Raw genomic sequence first — 24,349 nt, 5'->3', positions numbered from 1 at the left:
ACTAGCACTATTTGCTGATGATACGATTCTATACCTAGAAGACCCAAAAAACTCTACCAAGAAACTTTACTAGAACTAGTAAATGACTTCAGCAAAGTGGCAGAATATAAAATCAACATCCATAAATCAAAGGCATTTCTGTGTATCAGTAACCAATCCTGTAAAAAGGAAATGAGGAAAACTATCCCATTCACAATATCCTCAAAAAGAATAAAATACTTGGGAATCAACTAACAAAAGAGGTGAAAGATCTTTACAATGAAAACTATAGAACCCTAAAGAGAGAAATAGAAGAAGACCTTAGAAGATGGAAAGATCTACCTTGCTCATGGATAGGCAGAATTAATATTATTAAAATGACCATACTACCAAAAGCACTATACAGGTTTAACGCAATTCCAATCAAAATCCCAATGGCATTCCTCATAGAAATAGAAAAAGCAATCATGAAATTCATCTGGAAAAATAAGAGACCCAGAATAGCTAAAGCAATTCTAAGCTGGAAGAGTGAAAGAGGTGATATTGTTATACCAGATCTTAAACTACACTACAGAGCAAGAGTAACAAAAACAGCATGGTACTGGCATCAAAACAGGCTGGCGGACCAATGGTACAGGATAGAGGACACAGAGACTAACCCACAAAACTACAACTACCTTATATTAGACAAAGGTGCCAAAAGCATGCACTGGAGAAAGGATAGCATCTTCAACAAATGGTGTTGGGAAAACTGGAAATCCATATGCAACAAAATGAAATTGAATCCCTCTCTCTCACCATGCACAAAAGTTAAATCAAAATGGATCAAGGATCTAGGAATTAAACCAGAGACTCTGCGTCTAACAGAAGAAAAAGTAGGCCCTAATCTAAATCACGTGGGGCTAGGCCCCAATTTCCTTAATAAGACACTGATAGCACAAGAATTAAAACCAAGAATCAACAAATGTGATGAATTCAAAGTAAAAAGTGTTTTATCAGCAAGAGAAATAATATGTGAGGTGAATAGGGAGCTTACATCCTGGGAACAAATTTTTACCCCTCACACAACAGATAGCGCTCTAATCTCTAGGGTATACAAAGAACTTCAAAGGTTAAACACCAAAAAATCAAATAACCCAATCAACAAATGGGCCAAGGACCTGAACAGACACTTCTCAGAAGAGGATATACAATCAATCAACAAATATACAAAAAAATGCCCATCATCTCTAGCAATCAGAAAAATGCAAATTAAAACTACTCTAAGGGCTGGGGATGTGGCTCAAGCGGTAGCGCGCTTGCCTGGCATGCATGCGGCTCGGGTTCGATCCTCAGCACCACATACAAACAAAGATGTTGTGTCTGCCGAAAACTAAAAAATAAATATTAAAAAAAAAAAAAAACTACTCTAAGATACCATCTCACTCCAGTAAGAGTGGCAGCCATTATGAAGACAAACAACAAGTGCTGGCGAGGATGCAGGAAAAAGGTACACTCATATGCTGCTGGTGGGACTGCAAATTGGTGCAGTATGGAAATTCCTTGGAAAATTGGGAATGGAACCACCATTTAACCCAGCTATTCCTCTTCTCGGACTATACCCAAAGGACCTAAAAACAGCATATTACAGGGACACAGCCACATCAATGTTTATAGTAGCACAATTCACAATAGCTAAACTGTGGAGCCAACCTAGATGTCCTTCAGTGGATGAATGGGTTTAAAAAATGTGGCATTTATACACAATAAAATATTACTCAGCAATAAAAAAGAATAAGATCATGGCATTTTCAGGGAAATGGATGGCATTAGAGAAGATTATGCTAAATGAAGTTAGCCAATCCCAAAAAACCAAATGCCGAATGTCTTCTCTGATATAAGGGAGGTGACTCAAAATGGGGTTGGGAGGGAGAGCAAAGGAGGAAGATTACCTCTAGATAGGGAATAGGGGTGGGAGGGAAATGGAGGGAGAAGGGGAATAGCATGGATGGTGAAAGGAGACCCTCATCATTATACAAAATACATGTATAAAGATGTGAATTTGATGTTAACATACCTATATATAATCAGAGATATGATAAATTATGGTATAATGTTGTATTAAGAATTGTAATGCAAAAATAAATAAATAAATTTTTTAAAATGCGAAAAAAATAATAATAATCTTTCTCACACAGGTACAGTGGCACATGCCTATAATCCCAGGAGCTCCGGAGAGAATAGCAAGTTCAAAGCCAGCCTCAGCAACTTATCAAGGCCCTAAGCAACTCAGTAAGACCCTGTCTCTAAATAAATGATTAAAAAGGGGACTGGGGGTGTTGCTCAGTGGTTAAGCACCCCTGGGTTCTTAAGTACCAAAAATATAAGTAAGTAAATAAATAATCTTTCTCTCATTAAGAATAATCTTTCTCTCTTATAAGTAAGTAAATAAATAAATAATCTTTCTCTCATTAAGAAAGTCTACTCACTATAAAAAAAAATTCACTTTGTTATGCCAGGTTATCAAAATTTATCTATTCTTGCTCCCCTTGGTTAATCCTTATCTTTTAAAGAGATTTGACTATTTAGTTTAGCTCATAAGTGGTAATGAAAGTTTCATTATTCATTCAATATGAGCCAATTAATTTTAATATTTTAGAAATAAGTTCTTCAATACCTTTTTTTTCATTTGGCATGCTGGAATTGAATACATTGTGTTGCACATGCTAGGCAAGTGTTCTACTACTGAGCTACACCCTCAGCCCTTTCAATATTATTGATAGGATTATATAGATTTAATCATTATTCAAGTAGGATGATAATAACGAGCTTTCTGTTGCTCTAAAAGTCAAATGCTATGCACTACACACTCTTTAATGTTGTATCATGGTATTAAAATGTGCCCTTAGCTAACATTTTTAAAAGATTTCAATTTATGTTTGGGGCATGGAGAGTCATTAAAAATTTAATGATTTGCAACAACTGCTAATAGAGCGAATTTCAAGTTATTTCGTGTATAAATATGAAACAACAAATCTCCTACTGTGTATAATTATAATGCACCAATGAAAAAGGGAAAAAGTTATTTACATTACAAGTGTGGCACGACATATCCTATAAATGATATCTATCCCAATATTGTGGTAAAAAAAAATCTCAGACTCTGCTTGTTGCTAATACTTGCCACATTCTAAAATAAACTTGTTTTTCATAAGCCCCATCCCTGGAGATTTAAAAAAAAATATATCAATACAATGGTCCTTTGCCCTCTGCCACCAAATCTTTCCCCTCACTGCTCTTTTTATCAATAAAACACATGTAATACATTCAAAATCAGGCAAAGCAAAAAAGCAAGGAAATGCAGGCTTTTATCCAGGAGGTTCAGTAAGGTCCTGGCTATGAACATTCACACGCACCTCTGAAATCCATGGTTTTGTGATCTAGAAAGCTTACATTTGCTTCTTGGTGGTCAAAGTCAAATCAGAGGCCTAAACTACTAAGAGTTCTCCAGACTCCTTAATTTTCCTATTTATGTCTTTTGGAAAGTTGGACATATTGGACAACAAATAACAAAACAGGAGAATTGTGTAAAGGAAGTCAAGAAAGGCTTTACTAAGCCATAAGCATCTACCATAGAGGTGTCCACTAATTTTTCTCCCTTATGGTCTCAAACATATTAAGATTCATCTAATACAGATTATGAACCTTCACATTCTTCTCACTGCCTTTAAATTGTAATGAATTTGTTGAATTCTAGAATAGAGGTAAGATCTGCACCAAAAAACTAGATGATGGTGCTTTATCCTTCCTGCTGCTGGAGTGAAATACAATATCAGCCCAATTCTAGTCCAAGCAAGTTAGGAATGGGAGTGAATCCAGATGGCAAACTACCTGATGGTCTCCTTATGTGGGCCTGAAATACCAGTTATGTGCCAGGCTCTTAACCCTGAGGCAGAACTGAAATAAAGGAAGGGAGGAAAGCAGGCTTTATCAACATGAAACTTTCAGAAAGCTTTATTATTCAATGGCACACTAATAATGACACAGCTAATGAGCATGCAAAAATGAAAATCTAAATAAACGAAAGTGTGCTGGCTATGATTTGGGTACAACTAGGCAACTTCAGTAAAGAACAAGGAAAGAACTCAATAGTTTAATGCACTACAGACAAAAAAGCTTTAAAAAGTTACCGCTGACGATCTGACTTGTACGTGGCTGTCAGCTCATCAAACATGGTGCTGTTCATTTCCATAAATGCCTTCAACACATTGTACACTAACGCCACAATAGCCCTATGAAGCAGAGAAAAGGGAACACATTGGTTAGTCTTATATAATGGGATGCTGAATGAAGAAAACGAAAGCACAACTTTTGTCTGAATGAGCTCAACTGCAAACTGTTTTCATCCCTGTATAGTTGGAACAACTAGAAGTGACCTATAGTTCACTTCCACATAAAGGGATTTAAATTCTTTACTGTTCAAGGCAAGATCTTTCTGAGGGGGATGGAAAAAGTAGGGGGCGGGGAATCTAATTTTACCCTTCTAATTACTGGTACCCAGAATAGATTTCCCAGGGCCACCTGATAACTTTGTTTCACCAAAACGCAACTTCAGCCGGGAGCAGTGGTGCACACCTGTAATCCCAGCAGTTCGGGAAGCTGAGGCAAGAGGATCACAAGTTCAAAGCCAGCCTCAGCACAAGTTAGGCACTAAGCAACTCAGCGCTGTCTCTGAATAAAATACAAAATAGGGCTGGAAGTCAAGTGCCCCTGAGTTCAATCCCCAGTACCCAAAATAAATAAAATACAGCAACTTCACCCTAAAAATAAACACCTATGGTAGGACTAACCTTAGAGACCTGAAGCTACAAAAAATTTTAAAGAATTAATATACATAAAATCAAAATCAGAAGCTGTTCCCATGAAAACAAATCATATACACAGATATACGCAAACATCTATGTATATATGTAACATACACACACATTCATACTCAATGTTCATTTTTTTTCCCAGTTGTGATTTGCATCAATAATCCATCTACTCTGCTCAGCTCCTTTGCTGATCCAATACTGATGCTGACAAGACAGATAACTGGCAAGCTGGTGGTGATGGTCATTGTTAGTTATATAACATATAAAACAAAATTCTGACCCATCCTTTTTTAACAAAATGCCTTTATTTTTATGTGGTGCTGAGAATCGAACCTGGGTCCCACACGTGCTAGGTGAGCACTCTACGGCTGAGCCACAATCCCAGCCCATGACCCATTCTTATTAATGGAAGAATAAGCTCTTGGACAATGTGAGAACTATGTCATGATGGGTTTGACAGCCTCATACTAGAATCTAAATAGCTTTACCCTTCACAAAAATATACAATGTTATTTCCACCTTGCAACAAATGTGCTCTCAATACTACTAAGATGACATTGGTAAAATTAATATATTAAAAAACCATAAGTCTGATTTTTTTCAAAACATTTATAAGAAAGTAGTTGCTGAGTAGTGTCTGTCCTGTATCCATTAAAAGGAAAACTTACGGTCATTTCTGTTAAGGTTCCAGATTGACCTTCCTCTCAAGGGGAGTGGTGGAGAAGCACCAAATGCTGAGCAGTAATAGACATTCCCAAACACTACTCTCCAGGTCCTCAAGATATAATAAGACTTAACTGTTTACCATTCCTTTATTTTTGCAAGTACTATTTTCAAATTTGACAAGTTTGAAAATGAAGAAATGTGATATTTTACAATAACATGCAAATTTTTTAAAAACGCACAAATACATCTATTAATTCTTTAATTCTATATTAAATTTTCCTTCTGTTCTATATAAAATAAGTAAAGCAATTCATATAGAGAATGCTTTAACGTTCATAGGGCTGGATTAAATTTCTTGAGGATTCTAAAGTTCCCCCCCCCCATAGAATATGTCTAATAATTGAGTTGTTTAAAAATAGACCTTGCTATAAAATGCAAATCTACTCAGATGACTTCCCTCTTTGAAACCCTCAGTATCTCCTTATCAACTACTTAGTTAGGATTCATGTAGGCCTAATTCCTCTTTCTTTCTTTTTTTCTGGGGGTGGGGTGGGGTACTGGAGATTGAACCCAGGGGTGCTTAACCACTGAGCCACATCCCAGCCCTCTGTATATTTTTATTTTGACACAGGATCTTGCCAAGTTTCTTAGAACCTTGCTAAGTAGCTGAGGCTGGCCTTGAACTTGTGATCCTCTGCCTCAGCCTCCTGAGTTGCTGGGATTACAGGCGTATGACACCACAGCCCCCACCCTAACTCCCTTTTCTAACCTCATCTTCCAGCACCCTGGCCCAAAGACACTGAGCCTTAATCCTCCCAACTTCACAGGTCTCAGAACTTGACAGGTGCTTTTACATCTATGTGTCTTCTTATGTGATGGATGGGCCCCTGTCTGAAAGGGATTTTCCCATCCCAAATTTTTGGAAGATTTATGGACTGCTACCCATCACCCACTCTGAAATCTCTCAGTTTCAGAGTATCCCCAAAATATATACCTTCACAGACAGGTCACAAAGACTTACAAGTAAAAACAGTGCCATTTTGAAAAAATATCTATTTACCTCAGAGTCTCCCAACCAGTCCACAAATTCCTAAAAGTAGGAATTTTATCTTTTCATATATCTGTCTTTAGCAACAAGTACATCATTTGGCACACAGTGAGCATTCAAGACATTTTATTATGCAAAAGAGGAAGAAGCAAGGAGGGGGGAGAAAGAAATCAAAAACCTACGGATTCCAATGTTCTTTTGAAATCCTATAAAGACTGGAAAACATGATGGGAAGGATGACATTAGAGTTTTCTTCTATCAAACTCATGATGTATTCATTATTCCAATAATAGAGTGCCCTTTCTGCCACCTTTGGGAAAAGAAAAAGATAACGATATAATAAGTTATAATCTTTCCAAACAAAAATATTTTAAAATCATTCAATCAAAAGTAAAAATTAAATGTTAATCACATTTTACATTTTTGTGGATTTAAAATCTCTAAAAGTTGTAAAGTAGTTCATCAATTAAGAGAAAGCAAAAAATACTGTTTTTCCTGTTATTTATATTCTCCTTTAATTTTACCCATCTCATCTGACTCCACATTTTCCCCTACACAGCTCTCACATTCCAAATATCTTTACACTACCTTTGCATACTGCACTATTTTCCCATCACTTGACCCCATCTTAGAGATCCCCTTTCCCGGCTCACCTCTCTCGTCCCACATACTTCAGAGCAACCACATGGCCTAGCATATGGTTGGTATTCAGCAACAGATGCACAGGAAAATCCACAGGTGCCCATCCCTGTAGAGCCACCATGTTCACTAAGCACCTCCTGTGGCCAGACAATGAGCCTGCACTGCAGGTACAATGTACTATCCTCACCAACATCCAAGAAGTAGGTTTCAAGAGGTTTACAGAGATCAGGTAATCTATCCAAAATCATACTGCTAGTAAATGCTTAAAGCTGTGGATGCTTAATGCTTAAAGATGGCTGCTTAGTTTCTGGACTCAGAGGCACTGGCTGCACCAACATTAGCTTGCTTTCTTAGATTTCTATTCTCTGCCCACCACATTACCAATTTATTTTTATTTGGTCTGTTGGGCCTGAGTTGCTCATCTTAGATTTTATGAATTCATACAGATTAAGAAATTATGTCTTACAAGAGACAAAAATGGTACAAGATGACCCTACCAATAGACTGAAAAATCAGAACCTTTCCATTTGGATTATTTCACTTGGTCCAAGAAAATTGCTAGGATTCACTAGGTGCTAAACCCTAAGAATACAGAGAAAGCAATCATTATTGAATGTTTACTATATGCCAGTTACTGCGTTAAGTGTTCCACTCCTTTTAAACTTTACAACCAACAGAGTTGGTACCATTATTTCTATTTTGCAGATGAGGAAACTAAGACTTGGAGAAGATAAGCCATTAGCTCAGGGGCATATGGCTAGCAAGTAACAGGATCCGAAGTCTCTGCTCTTAACTTTCTTACTTTGTTATCCCTAAGGTGTTGATAGCCTGGTAGGGGAAGGAGGCATCTATGATCCTATCCAATATAAACTGTGACAGAGGCTATATCAGATACCATTTTTAAAACTACCAGAAGAGCGAGCAGAATAAACAGTCTGCAGTAAATGAATTATCTATCTATATATACCAAACAAAGGCCATGTGAGGACAGAGTAAGGAGGCAATGTGCATGCCAGAAAGCAGGACTTCACCAGAAACCAACCATGCTAGCACTCTGATTTCAGCTTTCCAGCCTCCAGAACTATGAGAAAATGAATCTGTGTTTAAGCCACTTAATCGGTGCTATTTTGTTATGGCAGCATGTGCTACCTAGACATTATCTCTTCTTTCTAAGCTTCTGAGCATCATTTAAACCTCCCCAGTGATACCCATTTAAAAGAAAACCTGGCTCCTTGACCTCTTTTACACCGAACATCCTGATGAAAAGGAAAAAACAAGGTGAATAATCCAGATGTTTGAGCATTACAGGTGCAATATGCAAATCATCTATATACTGTTCTGCAGTTTTCTATTTTTATCCAGATATGTATTATGTCACCTCAATAGTTCATGTAATGGTCTCTACTTGTTTTCTTCCACTTTCTTTGTAGCACAAACATTAGATTCTTATAAGATTGCTGCTTTGACAAAATGATGCATCTCTACGTCAAAAATTAAAACAACAGGGCTGGAGTTGTGGCTCAGTGGCAGAGCACTTGCCTAGCATGTGTGAGGCACTGAGTTTGATTCTTAGTACCACATAAAAATAAGTAAATAAAATAAAAGCATTGTGTTCATCTACAGCTAAAAAAAAAAAAAAAAATTAAAACAGTAAGAGCCAATCTCTCTGCCTCTGCTGGATAATGACAACTAAAGGGAAAGTTCCCATCAAATGACTCCATTTGAAAGGTGCTTTTGTGCTGCAAACCACAATCTGAACAATGTCTTCAAAGTGACAAGCAGTCAATCCTCTAGGTTTGTGAGATGGATCTTCAATGAGACAGCCAGGGGATTAAAAAAAAAACATGTTTTCAACCCTGATTCCTATTTCTTTTCTCCTATGTGGGTTCCATAGCACTGCAGCAAGGGCTCCACCATTGAAAACAGATGTCAAGGTCGGCCTCCCCCGTGTTCTCCCTGAGTGGCCACAAGGAGGCAGAGCAGGCCATGTGAAGGTCATGGGCTTCAGCAAGAAGCTACAGTTAAGATCAAAATTTAACTCCATGCCCTATTAATTTGGAACTTCGTGCAAAGCATTCTCTGAGCCTCATCCAAAAAATGGAAAAGAGCCTCAGAGGATAATGTAAAGTTCATTAATAATGTACATAAAGCATTTAGCACAGTACAGAAAGAATGTTAGGGTCATTTTTTTTCTCCTAAGTACTATTTAGTCTTCTAATAATAATTAATAATATTAACTATTAATAATAATTATTATTAATTATTTTTAATAATTAATATTATTAAAAATAATTAATAATAACCCAACCAGCCCACTTCGTACTCAGTAATTTCCCTGAGATAAGTTATTCCTATCTGTAAATCTGTTTAAAAAAACAAACAAACGAACGAACAAAAAACAGAATGCCTTCCTTGCAGGGTATTTAGGAATTCAAGAAGGCACCATTACAGTAGCCATTAGGCAACAGGTGCTCAAGATAGGGTGGCTGTTAAGAACTGTTATGTGAGGAAATTCAAATAAAAAGCAGCAAATAAAACAACAAAAAAATAATTTTTTTTTTTAAAGCAGCTGTCATTCATTACATCTCCTTCAAGACAAGTGAAATCAAACCAAAACAATTCATGTTCTACAGGACACTCTGGCTCATGTCCTCTTTACTACCAACCTGAAAATGGGGACTAGATACACACTTGGCAATTTGTTTAAACAAAGGTTCTTGAATTTTAACAAATTGTGAAGGTTCAATCACATCCAAAATTTCTTCCAGCTCCCCAAGGAACATGACCTATAAGTAGAAGCAAAACATAAATGAGAGGCACTTATTTTAAAACATCAACATGATTGTTGATGATTAATGATAGTTCACCCCACTTTAAGAAAAACATACACATAAAACCAAACAAACATGCATTATCCCATTTTACAAAGAATTCATACCATAGAATATACGTCAAAAGTTCCCTACAACACTGAAAACAGAATCCAACCTAGTTTGAAAAAAGCAGTCTACTCCTACACATGCCAGGGAATAAGGAGCACTCACATACTACACCTGGCCTCTGGGAAACAGGACTCTCCCAGCAGGCTTTCCTCTCTACTGCTAGCAACCTAGCTATCTCCACCTCTCTTACCCCACCTCTTTTCAAACAATGGGAGGGGGGCCTATAGTACGGACAAGTAGAAATACACAGTGGTGCAGGCAGTCATCTGCCAAGCGAATGTGGTCTCTGCTACTGCAGTAAGTACTCCTATAGGATACACCAATTAACAGAATAGAAAAAAGTCATATGAACAACACAAATGAGCTAACTCACCCACATGAAGGTATCACATAAACTTGTCAACAAACACTGACCCCATTCTATGTACTTGCACACATACACATAAGCTCTCTAGAGAGCACAGTGAATCTCATGGCTTCAGCACTATGTGCCTAGAGACCAGCACTATTAGGTTATAAGATGGAACAGGAATAATAGTTGATTTGGTCAATTATATTAAATATAATGAAAAAAATGATAGAAATAAAAAACAGTTGTCACCTATTTAACCACAGAAAATAACTGGAGAAAAAAGTACGCAATTAAAACATGAGATAAGAAACTGTTGGCATATCTTGCAATGCTCTAGGTAGCAATGCACAGTTTAATTTTACCTAACAGATATCAAGAAATTAGATGACTTTTTGAAATTGCATAAAGCAGGGCTTGAACCCCTGCCATTTGTCAAGACACACATAAAAGTTTACCTAAAATTCTCACAAAATATAAAACTAACAGCTGAACTTGGTTTCTAGACCAGGTTCCACGTAGTTTTAACCTTTCAGCAGAATGACTAAAGATCTGGGGCAGATTCAGTTAGGCTCACCTCTAAGCTGCATACTTGAGGATTCACTTCCCAAAACCTCACACTGTGTGTGTTCCTGCTTAGGTCTCAGCAAAGATGCAAATGACTGTAGGTCAGAACCTTCTAGAGCTACTTGTGAATGAAACTAAAGGCTAAAGATTATACATATTAAGATCCCATCCATACTGTGTTTTAAGAAGCATGTGAGAAGTTTGCTATAGCATCTATAGTGACAGCAAAATTTACATACTACGAAGGGAATGACTAGGAAGGGAACAACAGAATTGACAACTGAACATATAAACGGGACCTCATCTGGGGTTACCTGAGACCGAGCAACACAATGGACAAAAGCCTCATGATCAGGAGTTAGGGAGGTGGTTTCTGATCAACTTACCTGTTCTTAGTGTGCTTGAGTGGGCTACTTCCTTCCCCTCTAAGCTTCAATTTCATTATTAATGAAAGGAGACGGACAGTCCTGCCTCATAGAGCTACAAATGAGCTTTGGATGATGTATATTTACATATTTAGCTCAATGCCTGGCACTTGGCAAAGCACTTAGTAAGCTATTGTTACTCCTTGACACTAAGCACTTACCTCTTTTTGACTGCATGTTTTAGGCCAAAATTTCATTAATCCCCTAATAACCTAATAAGAAAGGAGAAAAAAAACATGTGGCATTTAATTTTTCCTACTACTTTCAGGAAAAGTTATTTTTCTTAAAGTTAAGTTCTGAATTGAGAGGAAAAAACCATTACTTACTGGTTCTGTGAGTGAAGGATCTTTCTCCAGAAACTGGACTATACAATATGCCAACTGAAGAAACAAAATATGAAAGACAAAATTGTGAACTCTTTATACTAATGGCTCAAAATATAGAGTATTAAAACTTCCTAAAATGTCTCCAGACTCTGGTCTTAACTGCACTATGAACTCATTTTAACTATCATAAAAATAAAATATATCAAGCAAAATATAAAGCTCTTTTTCAAAAAAAGACAAGGTCTGGCTACGCTGTGTTGCCCAGGTTGGTCTTGAATTTCTGGGTTCAAGTGATCCTCCTTCCTCAGCCTTCTGAGTAGGGACTACAGGAGCACGACATAATACCCAGCTAAAAGCTACTTTTTCTAGCCAAAGACAAACACTAAAAAGGTTCCAAGAGAATTTTTTTTTTAAAGAGTATTGAGACATGAAACATCTGCAGCTAATGAAAAGCAGAAGTGAAACATTACATTCAGTATATTCTGAAAATATCATATTTACATACTATTAGGGCTTATCTCATGGGCTTTCTTTCTCTTTCTGCTAACATCAATAGTACTAGGTTTTACTGTGCTTTTCAGAAGAATCCTACAGGGGAGGTAGGCACTTTCTCAAGACCCAGCTGGTTGCCTGCAATGGCAAGCACAAACTAACAATTTCACAAAGAGATAAAAGGCTGTACCTGTCACAGTTAAGAACCTAGAGAAATGCAGAGTCCCAATCTGATACTAATATATCTAAGAAAAAATTCTTTTAAATGATCACAAAATGTGTTAGCCCATTACAAAAATAAATGGCAATATGTGTGAAGGGCTTGTCAAGATTCTTAAGCAAGAAATCCACCCTCACAAACACCAACATTTTGATAGTATTCTAAATTAGAAATATAATGGATTAGTTTTTCCTCAAATCACATTTTCACATTTAAAGAGAAACATTATGAACAAAATTGCTACATTTTTATGCAAACTAATAGCATTTCCACTGGAAGGAGAAGGGAATCAGAGGTTTGAAATACTAAAATTAAAAATACCCCTAGATCATCTGCCTTCTAGTGACATGCTTACCATGCAAGGTAGTGTTCACACAGAAACTAGAATGGGGACAAGATGGGATATGCTTTCTAAAGTAATGAAGGTTTAAAAAAAAAAAAAAAGTAAAAATTTTGAAAACTTGTTTACTTGTGAAAATGTTCATTTCTGTGTGCAAAGTGAAAAAAAGAAATGGTGAATGAAGTAGAAGAGGGGACAAAAGGGCAACTAATGAACCAATGCAAAGTAAGGTAGAACAAAATATTCAAGAACATTAAAAAAATTATTACACAATGTCCAAAGATCTGAATCTGAAGAGCCCACATACATTCTATTGTAGGCAATATGTTCAATATCTGTGTGAACTTGGGAAAATCATCAAAAAAAAAAAAACAAGACTGAACACCAGCTGCTCCCACCTTATAAATATTCCCACAGTTCTTCTGTAAACAGAAAAAATCATTTATACATTCTAATTATCATCAGGGAGTATTTTTAAACTTTAATGAGACTTGTTTTTTTTTTAATAAAGGTAATATCAATATCAAAACCACTGAGTTTGCAAACTTTTTATCTTGCTTCAAAAGTAATTGCACTTTAAAATTCTACCTGGGCGTGGAAGAGTGATAAGCTCCTGACAGTGTGTAAAGGGATCAACACTTTCACCAGAAACTGTTTGTGTTCTGCCTTAAGAGGTAAAGCAAAGCCATTGATAATACTAGGAAAAAGAAAAGAGACACAAATTAGCAATGTTACCACAACACTTAAGACCAAAAGAAAGTGTTCTGTGAGCCTGGTTAAGTATTAATCAGTTGTTTGTCCAGAACCATAACCAAAACCAACCCGAGTGGCATTCAAGACTTTTTAGTTACTTCAAAGAGTTCATTTAAGTAGGAAGGAAGTTTAAGAGAAGTGAATTTGCTTATGATCGCCCAACAAAGGCTCCAGTGCTCTTAAAACTAGTCCAATGGTTTCCAAAAGATTTTTATAAAAAGCCCTAACTTTTTCCTTCCTCCTTCTTTATCTTCCCCATATGATGGCTGCTTTGCTAACTTCCTCCTTTAATATATCTCTTTCCTTTTCCAGATATTATTCCTTCTCATTCCTGAAATCTCTGGCCAACCTTGGGAGGTCAATGGGAGAAAATTGGGTGAGTTTCACTTTCTTTTTCTCCTCGTATCAAGAGGAAAAACTAAGTTATCCCATTGTCCGGCAACATTAGGCTGTGTCTTTTCAATTTGTTCCACTATGCCAGGCAGCAGCTGTTCCAGAACTACACCTGGGTACATAGTTCCACTGAAAATGGCCAATTTTCCCAATCTATTATAAACTTGCTTTCAACAGATATGGCAAAGGAGGGGTAGCCTAGAAACTATGCTTATAGAATAGAATGTGTTGGTGTGACTGGCCTGACTACAATTAGATATATTATCTCTATAGTAATAAATGAACTTTTGGCTTTTTCAGTCATTCCAGAGGAATGAGCAATGCATAATTATGGAACAAGAGGAAGAGGAAATAGTGTCTTGTGGAGTCAGTTGGGAAACATGCTAGGCACAAATGAGAGAGACCCAGGGTATATACAGTAAGAGACCTAGGTCAGCATTTCTCTGTGCCACCTGAACCCAATCTTCAGAATAATATTCACCTGAGATAAGTAATTACATAGAAAGAGCTTACCTTCCTAATATTTCCAGAAGTTCAGCTACACCATTGAAGTGTTCTGTTTCATAAACAAACCTTAAAACAGAAGAGAGAGGAGAGGGCAGGAAAGGAAGGAGGAAGGGAAGGAAGTGAGTTGGAATAGTCAGTATACTATGTTCAAATATTGGAGGCTTATTTAGTATTTCTATAAAAACATCAACTTTGCATCTCCCGATCCCCCACACTCCACTTACCTTAGAAAAATATTGTTAATCTGTTTTCGGATAAATGCTCTAAGACCAAGAAACTTGCCATAAATTCTGTGTAGAACTGTTTTTAAGTAGTCTCGTTCCCGAGGGTCTTCACTGTCAAATAGCTCCAAAAGCTGTGGGAAATGAAAGACAGTACAGCTGTCAAAAGCTGCTTCAGGAAAGAATTTAGGCATACGATCATTCATTATTTAAAATCCCTCCCTTCATTTCTTCCTTCCTCAACAAAAGTATTTACTATCTATTATTCGCCAAGCACTGTGTTAATCCAGGAATATAGTGATAAACAAGTCAGACAAAGGGCTTCTATTGCAGTGAACAGAAATACAATAATAACAACAACATTAATAATAATAGCCAACACACATAGCATTTACTATAATATAATAATCAGGCACTTTTCTAAGCAATCTACACATCTGAATTCTCCCAATGAAGTAGTTTTTATATGTCAGTCTTACAGACAAGAAAACTGAGGTATAGAAAGGTTAAGTAACTTCCCCATGGTATCAGAGATAATAAGTAGTAGAGTTAGGATCAGAACCCACCTCAAGGCCTGAAGTCCATAACCTTAAACAGTGTTTATGCTACCTACTAATCTTATGTTCCAAATATACGGTTAGGATAAACTTTCAGCTCTACCAGAACATAAGGTAAAATATCGAAAGTCCCCAGTGAGGGCTGGGGATATAGCTCAGTTGGTAGAATGCTTGCTTTGCAGGCACAAGGCTTTGGGTTCTAATATTTCATTGTGTATAATACCACATTTTCTTTATCCATTCATCTGTTGAAGGGCCCAGTTATTCTTTTAGGAAGAATGCCATTTGGTAAACTGTCTAAAATGCTCTTCAGTTTTTCATATTAAATTTGAGACTGAACTAGACAGTTCAATCCCACAAAGAAAGGGGAAAAAAAGGCCCCAGTGATACTTGTATAATATTCTTTTTAGATCTGGGTTCTTGTTACATGAGCATGGCTCATTATAAAACCGGTTCATAACCCACTTGAATCAAATGTATGAAATATGATATGTCAAGAACTATGTAATGTTTTGAACAACTAATAATAAAAATTTTTAAAAAGAAAAAAAACAAGTCATCAGAATGAATATTTATTTTTAGTATATATGTTATAAGTGAATAACATATTTATGTTCTCAATCCTTTATAATCTTAAGTTAATAATAGAATCCTGATAATATCACATCCACATACTCATAATGAGATCCATGCCTTCAAGACATAGCCCAAAAGAGAAAATGAGCTAAGGCTCAGGTCAAATGACAGTGTACACTACAGATTCAACTCATTCCCTGTCAAATGCTTTGACTTTACAGAAATTGACTAGTTGATCCTGTAATTTATGTGAAAATACCCAGGAGAACCAAAACAATCTATGAGGGAAACTTTTCAATTTCAAAACTTAGTGTAAAGCTTCCAGTAACTGACAGAGTGTGATACTGTCAGGACAGACAGGCAGATCACAGAATAGAACTGAGGATCCCAAAATAATCCCTCAAATTTACAGTCAAACAATTTTCAGTGAGGATGCCAAGATAACTCAATGCAGAAAGAATAGTCTTTTCAACCAGTAGTGCTGATAACAATTGGATTTCCACACACAAAAGAATAAACCTAGATCCCTACCCCACACCATATAGTCAACTCAAAATGGATAATTAAACCTAAAGATGTGAGTTCAATGCAAAAAAGGAAAAAGGACAGTTTTTGAATAGACAAATCACAAAGAATGTATACAAATGGCTAAAAGACACATGAAACAGTTATATATTTCACTAATCACTACAGAAATGCAAAAGAAGAAGATACAACTTATTTGACAGCTCTAATTAAAAAGGGTGGGTGATAAAGAGTCTTGGCAAACAAAGAAACAATATGTAAGGGATCCAATTTGTTCATAAGAATGTAAAATGGTAATAGGCATTTTGGAAAACAGTGTGACAGTTCCTCAAAATTTCTAGTTGCTATATGATGAAACAACATCACTCCTAGGTGTACAATCAAAAGAACTGAAATCAGATATATTCATACAAAAACTTTTGTTCATAGTAGCAATATTGAAACAGTCAAAAGATGAAACAACCCAAATGTCCATCAACTGATAAAGAGACAGATAATATGTGATACAATGGAATACTATTCAGTCATAAAAGGAAAAGAAGTAGTGTGTATCATGGATGAACCTTCCAAACATCATGCTTAGGAAAAGGAGCCAACACAAAAGCCATATCATGTATGATTCCATTTATATGAAATACCCAGAATAGGCAAATCTGTAGACAAAGAAGTACAATGGGAAGTGACTACTAATGGGTACAGGTTTGTTTGGGGGATATCTACAATTATATGGTGGTAATAGCTGCACAACTCTGTAAATATACTAAAAACCAATGAACTGTAAACTGTAAAATGGTGACTTTATGTCATGTAAACTATAACTCAATAACCTGTTTCTTTTTAAAATGACAGTGGGCAAGTCCCTCTGGCTAAAGAACAAACTTAGAAACTGATCTGAGTTTTTAAATACATTCATTACCATTGCTTTAAAAGAAAAGTAATATCTTTTATAGCAAAACATTTCAAGAACATATAGGCAGCACACAAATGAAAGCAGACTAACATCTGTATCAAAAACTATCAAGACATGCATAAGCACAATTCAAGTGGTTAAAATATGAGGCTGAGATTGACAGCAAAAGCATAACAAGTGGGTGGTAATAAAATGAATGTGCTTCAGTATGCTGCTTTTCTTCAAATGAAAAAACTGTAAAAATGATCCTTCAAATATGGCAGGAAGCACAAACTGAAGGGCAGTCTTCCCCAAAATGGGAAGTAAAATGGGACATCATTTTTGGTTCTACAGTGCCATCCATTTGTTTAAAATAAAATGAGTATTTCAGGTAAATATGTATTGGCAGCCAATGGCCAAGGAGCCAGGGATACAATAATGGTTTAGATTAGATACAATCTGCTTTTGCAGAGCCTAATCTAATGAGGGACACAGGTGAATAAATAGCACAAATAGTTCGGTAAGCTGTATGATTGCATAAGAGACCTAACTACTCTATTTGGAAGAAGTGCAGTGACAGGGAAGGCTTCTAGAGGAAATGATATCCAGACTGACCCAAGAGTGGAGTAGGGCAAGAGTGTTTGTATTTATCAATTCTTCATCACTATAATAAAATACTCAACACAGGATACTAAGAGGAAAAGATTTATTTAGCTCACAGTTTTAGAGGCTAAAAGGCCAAACAGCATATAGCACAAGACTCTATGACCAGGGCCACCCCTTGATGGCATCACCTCATGGTGTAGGTATCAATTATGTGGGAGCAAGTATATGATTAAATCTCTAACCAGAGAAGAGGGAGAGACTGGTGTCCCATAATCCCTTCCAAAAGCACATCTCAAATGACTTACAGACATTCTACTAGGCTATACCCAGGGAACCAAGCCTTGAGGGGCACACAAAACTATAGCAATGTTCATGAAAGATTCAATAGTACACACCCTCACCAGCAACCTATCTGAATAAAAGATGCTGTTAATAACACCTGTCATCTTTCTGACCCCTTAGTAGTGTTCTTTCCACATGCCAGGGATGGTTCTTGTTGCTGGGCACACACAAAGTGTTGAACGAACTTGGAGCTCACTATAAGAGGCAATGAGCAAGTTAAAACATTTCATGTACAAAAGAGAGGCCTAGAATCCCACAGCCTCCCCACCCAACCCTTACTCAAAAAAAAAAAAAAAAAAAAAAAAAAACCCAGAAGACCCAGATGGACTCAGTATATCTTTATCTATGAACTTGCTCAAATTGACAAAAGGTATCTGACCCACCCCGTTTCATTCCTTATTAATAGAAATGATTAACTTTTCAAGTCCTATTTTTTCATTTGGTTTCTGTTTTTAAGTGTTGCAAGAGGGCTTAATGACTAATTTGTAGCCAACATAAGAGAAGGTTTGAGGGGGTGTAATCTTAGTAAAACTTGAATCAACTATGCTTATGAAGTTAATCTTAAGAGTTTAATAAACATATCATTAAATAAAAATTATTTAACTAAAGTTTTCATTAAGTTCTTGTAATGGTTAGGACTTTAACCTCATCACTGAATTAGTCCATTATGGATTCAGAGCTGAATGGACAACTGAGAGAGGATGGAAACAGGAGGAGGTGGAACCTAGTTCAAGGGAGCTAGTTCTGGGGGTATGTCCTAATGGTCCCTGGTTGCTGGCTTGTGCTCTCACTCAAGCTCTTAAGCATTCTCATGCTCTCTCACCTTCCCAGCAGACATGAAGGGAGCAGCTCTGCTCTGCTACATGCTCCCCATCATAATGTTGTGCCACAAAATAGGTCCACAGTGACAAAAAAGCTAAGACAGTTCTCAAAGTATCACCAGGTCTCAAATTAGTCATTTACAAGGCACAAATATTAATTGTATCCTGTTCTATGAGAAAGGAAGATGAACTACAATATTAAACTACTTTTCTCGTGCTCTATAGAACATAATTTTGATGATTTTATGATGTATAAGACAAAAGAGAAAGTATAATAAGCACAGATACAAAAGTGGATTTCTGTAATAAAACACAAATGTAACAGAAAAACCAATAGGAAATATTAACTTTACATTTATAAATGCCTAGGTGAACTGTGCCATCCACAATATAACAGGCAATTTGTTGTCAAAAGAAAAACAAGAGTTCCAAGGTGATTAAAGAGCAAAGACAGAGCTGTCAACATGCTGACTTCAAAATTAAAAAGAAAAAAAGCACCTTTCCTGAAGCTAACAAGGATGAAATGCATAGTGTTTTAGACAAAGAATCCTTATTTGAATGTCATAATAAACCTATAGTGAAATGAGGAGGACCGTGCCTTCCAGTTAGACATGGGGAACTGAAACTTTCCTCATAAAACCTCCCTGAAATGACACTGAAAGAAAAACAATGGAATAAACCCAAAGAGCAGAGAAGACCAGAGGACAGCAGATCAGACATGCTTGCAGATTTTTCACAGATTGGAAGTCGATGACAAGAGGTAACCATCTTAGGATTTCTGTCACACCATTCTGCTAAGTGTTTTTCCATTTTGTAGGAAGGGAGGAAAGCTAACAATGAGCATGCCAATTTACATCAGACATTCTTAAAGGCTTAAATATAAAAACAGGAGGACTGGTTGAAAGTCTCTAGAAGGAGACACGAGCCCCCTGGATCTCTGTCCCATGCAGCATTACAAAGACCTCCATTTAAGTCTAGAAAGAATAAATGACCAAGTATCTACTCTTGGAGCTTCACACACTGCTAATGAAGCATTTACTGAAAATAACAAGATTAAATAAAACCCTGCATACTTAAGAGTAAGATCTTTTCCATCCTTCCCTAATTAGGCTCTCAATTTTGGATAAGGCAAGAAATCAAAAGATCTCTTTTTGGGGAAACTAATAGCCTGAAGAGGAAAGACGTTCAGATAAACCAACATCTGAAGGGTTCTCAGTAAAAAAGGTAAGATCCTTGCCAAATTATCCCACTGAAAGTCACCAGCTGCTAAGTGTAACACAAATATATACACCTGTGGGCACATGCATGCATGCGTGTACACACAAACACACACACAGGTTCCAATTAACTTTTTGATGAAATAATATGTAACGATGACTACAAGATCAAGAATCACCAGAATTATAACATAAAAGACCAGAAAACAAAACAAATTTAGGGAACTCAAGAGGAAACAGACACAATGCAAGGAGTAGAAAAAAACTGCAAAAAGGAACCTCTAACAGTCTCAGAGACAAAACAAATACATTGGATCCCTGAAACAAAAACAGTGCTATTACAGATAAACATTCAGAAAATTGAAAAGAGCTTTTAGAAATTGAAAATATAATGTGGATAAAAAATTTCAGAAGGACTAGAACATTAAAATTAGCAAATCTACCCCCTCAGAAGTAAAACCAAAGAAATAGCATACAAAAGGAAAAAAGGATAAAAAAATCAAAGGGTTGATCCAGAAATTCTGATACATTAGTAAAAAGTTATCCAGAGAATCACAGGGACAGAAAACAGAAAAGAAAATTATCTGAGGAAGACATCAATTCAACACAATTTTCCAAGGGGAAAAAAAAATAACACGTATAGATATAGCTCATTGAATGCTATACACAATGAATGAAGACCCACACTAAGGAATGTCATTTTGAAGTCTGTGGACTTGGGAACAAAGAGAAGATCTCAAAAGGTTACAGAGAAAACTGATCATTGTAAAGGATAAGGCATTCTGCTGGCCCACACCTTCTTGATTCAAAAATGGAAGCTAAAAGTCAATGGAACAATTCTGTAGTAGATGAATAGAATGATATAAATTGATACCTACCCAAAATGTTAATCAAGTATGTGGGCAGAATAAAGTTGTTTTCATACAAGCATTCCGTGAAAATTAACATCTCATTCATGCTTTCTTAGGAATTATCTAGAAAGAGAAAAAGTTAAGAAAGAAAAGGCATGGCCCAGAAGAGTGGCAAAGGAAGTCTCAGGATGACCACAACAGATACAGCCTAGGGGGATGCCACCAGTACAATTAGAGCAGGATGAACAGAGCTTCCAGGAGGAGGCCTCCAAGGGAGAAGAAGGATGGGGGGAGAGCTGATAAATTAGCTGATGTATATGCCACACTGAGAAGAGCTATCTGGCCATCTCAGAGAACTAGGGGATAAATTAGTGACCAACACATAGGAAAGCAAGCAAATATATGGCTGATAGGTGGTAACGTGGGCAGTGGGAACTTGAGGTTGTGGGATGTTCCATGGACTGGACTCACATGCTGAGCCCACATCCTTTCTTTTGAAAGGCAATTTGCCTGAGGCTGCTCTAACCCTCTCTGACTTGAGAATACTAGTCTAAGAACTTCCCCCTGATAAGCAGGGTACAGTCTGCCCTTGAAGGGAGACTTTTATGCCCTTTACACAGACCAGAATCCAAATGCAGGTTAACAGGATAACTAGAAGCAAAGCTCCCCAAGCATAAAATCTCTAAGACTAAGTTTCAATTAGAATTGGATATTTAATATGTTATTATAATAGTAAAATCTCCCTACACGGGGTAAACCATGCACAGTGGATACTTGAAAGTCTGATGTGATCCTGCTGTCAGTCAGAAGTCAAGAGATGTCCTGGGTGAGATTCTTTGGAAACTTCTCTGAAACCCCCAATAAAACAGGAGGGCAAAGAAAGGAGTGCTGTCCCTGTTCTCTCTGAGGGGACCCACTTTCTCTCTTTCTCCCTTGAGAATATTCTTTTTTCTTTTCCTATCCTTTCTAATAAATTCATGCCTGCTACCCTGAGTTATTTATCTGAAATCCTTCTGGTGTGATCACAAAGAACCAGTGACTAAGGACCTTTGCAGCTCTATGGTCTTTTCAGCTCTGAATATGGTCTTGCTCTGCAATAAGGCAACTATTAGTTCCAGGGTTTTGATTTGTTTTGTGGGAAGAGGAGGAGAGGGGAGGGGAGGGGAGAGGAAAGGAGAGGAAAGGAGGGGAGGGGAAGAAAGATGTGCTTTGAGTATGAACAACATGTATACAATCATGCTAAAGTAAACACAATATTTTGATTTAGTTGAAATTTGTGATGTAACTGTAAAAAAGGACTTAAGACTCTTCATTTTTGCCTACAAATGTCCAATGGATGGATAAAAGCAGGGGCTGGGGTTGTGGCTCAGCGGTAGAGCACTTGCCTAGTACGCATAAGGCACTGGGTTTGATCCTCAGCACCACATAAAATAAAGGTTATTGTGTCCACCTACAAACAAATATATTTAAAAAAAAAAAAAAAGCAGGACTAAAGACTTGACATCTTAGGCAGGGGTTGTGGCTCAGTGGCAGAGCACCTGCCTTGCAAATGTGAGGCTCTGGGTTTGATCCTCAGTACTACATAAAATAAATAAATAAAGCTACTGTATTCCTAAAATATTTTAAAAAAATAGACTTGACAATTTTGCCTCCATTTTTGCATCTGTCTCCTTCAGTCTGCATTTCCTTGGATTCTAGGAATAATATCTGATTCTATAAAGATCTTATTAAGTGGAAGCTACCCTCCTGGCAGCCGAGGAGATGAGGCCCCCACCTGGCCAATCCTGAGATGATGGACAGATCAAACCTGATCAAGATCACCTGCTTTGGCAGCTGTGAAAAGCCTCCAGGTTGTAAACCATCTTAACCCTTGCCCTCACACCCCCTTTCCTAAAGCCTCAGGGTCATTGTCAGTCCCTTAAAGACAAGGGTCCCTTGTCTTCCCAGCATAGTTACACTGATTAATACTGCCTTTTCTGTTTGGTTTTTGGAACAAGTGGCCAGACCTGATTTATTGGATCCCCAGAGTCAGGTCTCCACCTAGGACTGTGGAAGCACAACTACACTGGATGTGGAGGGGGGAAATACAGAGAAAAATATATAATAATTTCTAATATTATATATTTCTTATATTGCTGTTTCTTGATTTTTCATTTTAGATTTTATAAAATCTAAAATGAAAAATCAAGAAACAGCAATATAAGCATAGTATCTAGAAATATGGAGTTAATAAATCAAATAAATCTATAGACTAGAATCCAGAAGATTTAATGTCTGAAAGACTTTCCAGGGAATGGGAAGGATGAGGCAGAGGACTGTTACTTTTCTTTATAAACTATACATCTGAATTTCAAAGTAGATATTACTCTTTTAATAAAAAAAATATTTTTAAAAGTCACTGAGAGCAAAAGATTTCAAGTAAAACATCAGGCTGCCTTCTACTACAATAGAGCAGTAATTGCCCTGCTTCATATAATGTAAGATTTTAAAGAACATCAGAAATCTTTAAGTAAATAATCATTAAAACTGGTATTCTAAATGTTTTCATCCAAACCAACAAAGAACACTAAAATTAGACCTCCACATTTCTGGCTTTGTCAGCAATATTAACTTATTCTAACACCTAAAAACTAAAAACAGCCCAGAATCAAGAAACAAGAGCCAATGGTAGCCCAACTCCAATGAATCAAGAGTCAAGGAAACCCCTATAAAAAATGAAGGGCAACCAATGAGAAAGTATAGTGAGGACAAGGATCAAAAGGTTCTACCAATTTTGATGTCAAGACCCCTATGGAAATGAAGTATAAAATTTTCAAAGATGAAAGACATACAAATATGAACAACTCTACCAAGTCACTCTGTTCTCCTAATTTCTTATATTTCAGGAATTCTTTCAAAACAGTAGGTAAGTCTATTCTCCCTCTCTTTCTTAAGTATTCAAGCTGATTTAAGAATGCCTTGTGATTTAAAATTTTAGGACAATTTGGACAGCATTTGAAAAAGAGCTGTTGTACTAAATGATGCACTAGTGAGATGCAGACAGAGATCAACTACAAAGTTCATGGGGCCCAGGGTAAAATGAACATACAGTATTAATAATTTCAAAACAACCACAGCAGAGCATTAAACCAAGCACAAGTCCCTTCCATTCAGAGTACTGACACAACTGCATATATTGTGTGACCGTGAAGCTATATCTGGATGCAAGAGCCAGAGCAGCAACTCCCTTTTTTAAGGTTTTG

At 36.8% G+C, this 24,349-nt stretch overlaps 1 protein-coding gene across 4 annotated transcripts in view; it reads right to left on the bottom strand.

The window, feature by feature from the left end:
• Ppp2r5e (protein phosphatase 2 regulatory subunit B'epsilon) overlaps positions 1–24,349 on the bottom strand; it is a 166,568-nt gene that overhangs the window by 11,051 nt on the left and 131,168 nt on the right. For 3 of the 4 annotated variants that reach the window (XM_046461081.2, XM_046461082.2, XM_058584605.1), the window contains exons 6-13: positions 14,727–14,857; positions 14,509–14,568; positions 13,438–13,546; positions 11,798–11,851; positions 11,633–11,683; positions 9,855–9,974; positions 6,729–6,856; positions 4,149–4,250 (exon numbers count right to left, since the gene is read on the bottom strand). In XM_046461081.2, coding sequence (XP_046317037.1) covers positions 4,149–4,250; positions 6,729–6,856; positions 9,855–9,974; positions 11,633–11,683; positions 11,798–11,851; positions 13,438–13,546; positions 14,509–14,568; positions 14,727–14,857 — 755 coding nt within the window. Of the gene's footprint in view, positions 1–2,069; positions 3,916–4,148; positions 4,251–6,728; positions 6,857–9,854; positions 9,975–11,632; positions 11,684–11,797; positions 11,852–13,437; positions 13,547–14,508; positions 14,569–14,726; positions 14,858–24,349 lie in introns of those variants that run through there. The other variant, XM_058584604.1, reaches the window with a different exon arrangement.

This window comes from Marmota monax, unplaced genomic scaffold, assembly GCF_021218885.2.
Source record: "Marmota monax isolate L192 unplaced genomic scaffold, Marmota_monax_Labrador192_F-V1.1 WCK01_AAM20220418_F8-fsc00001, whole genome shotgun sequence".
Lineage (NCBI taxonomy): Eukaryota > Metazoa > Chordata > Mammalia > Rodentia > Sciuridae > Marmota > Marmota monax.
Note: the sequence above shows the minus strand (reverse complement) of the source record. Positions and strands in the feature narration are given on the sequence as shown.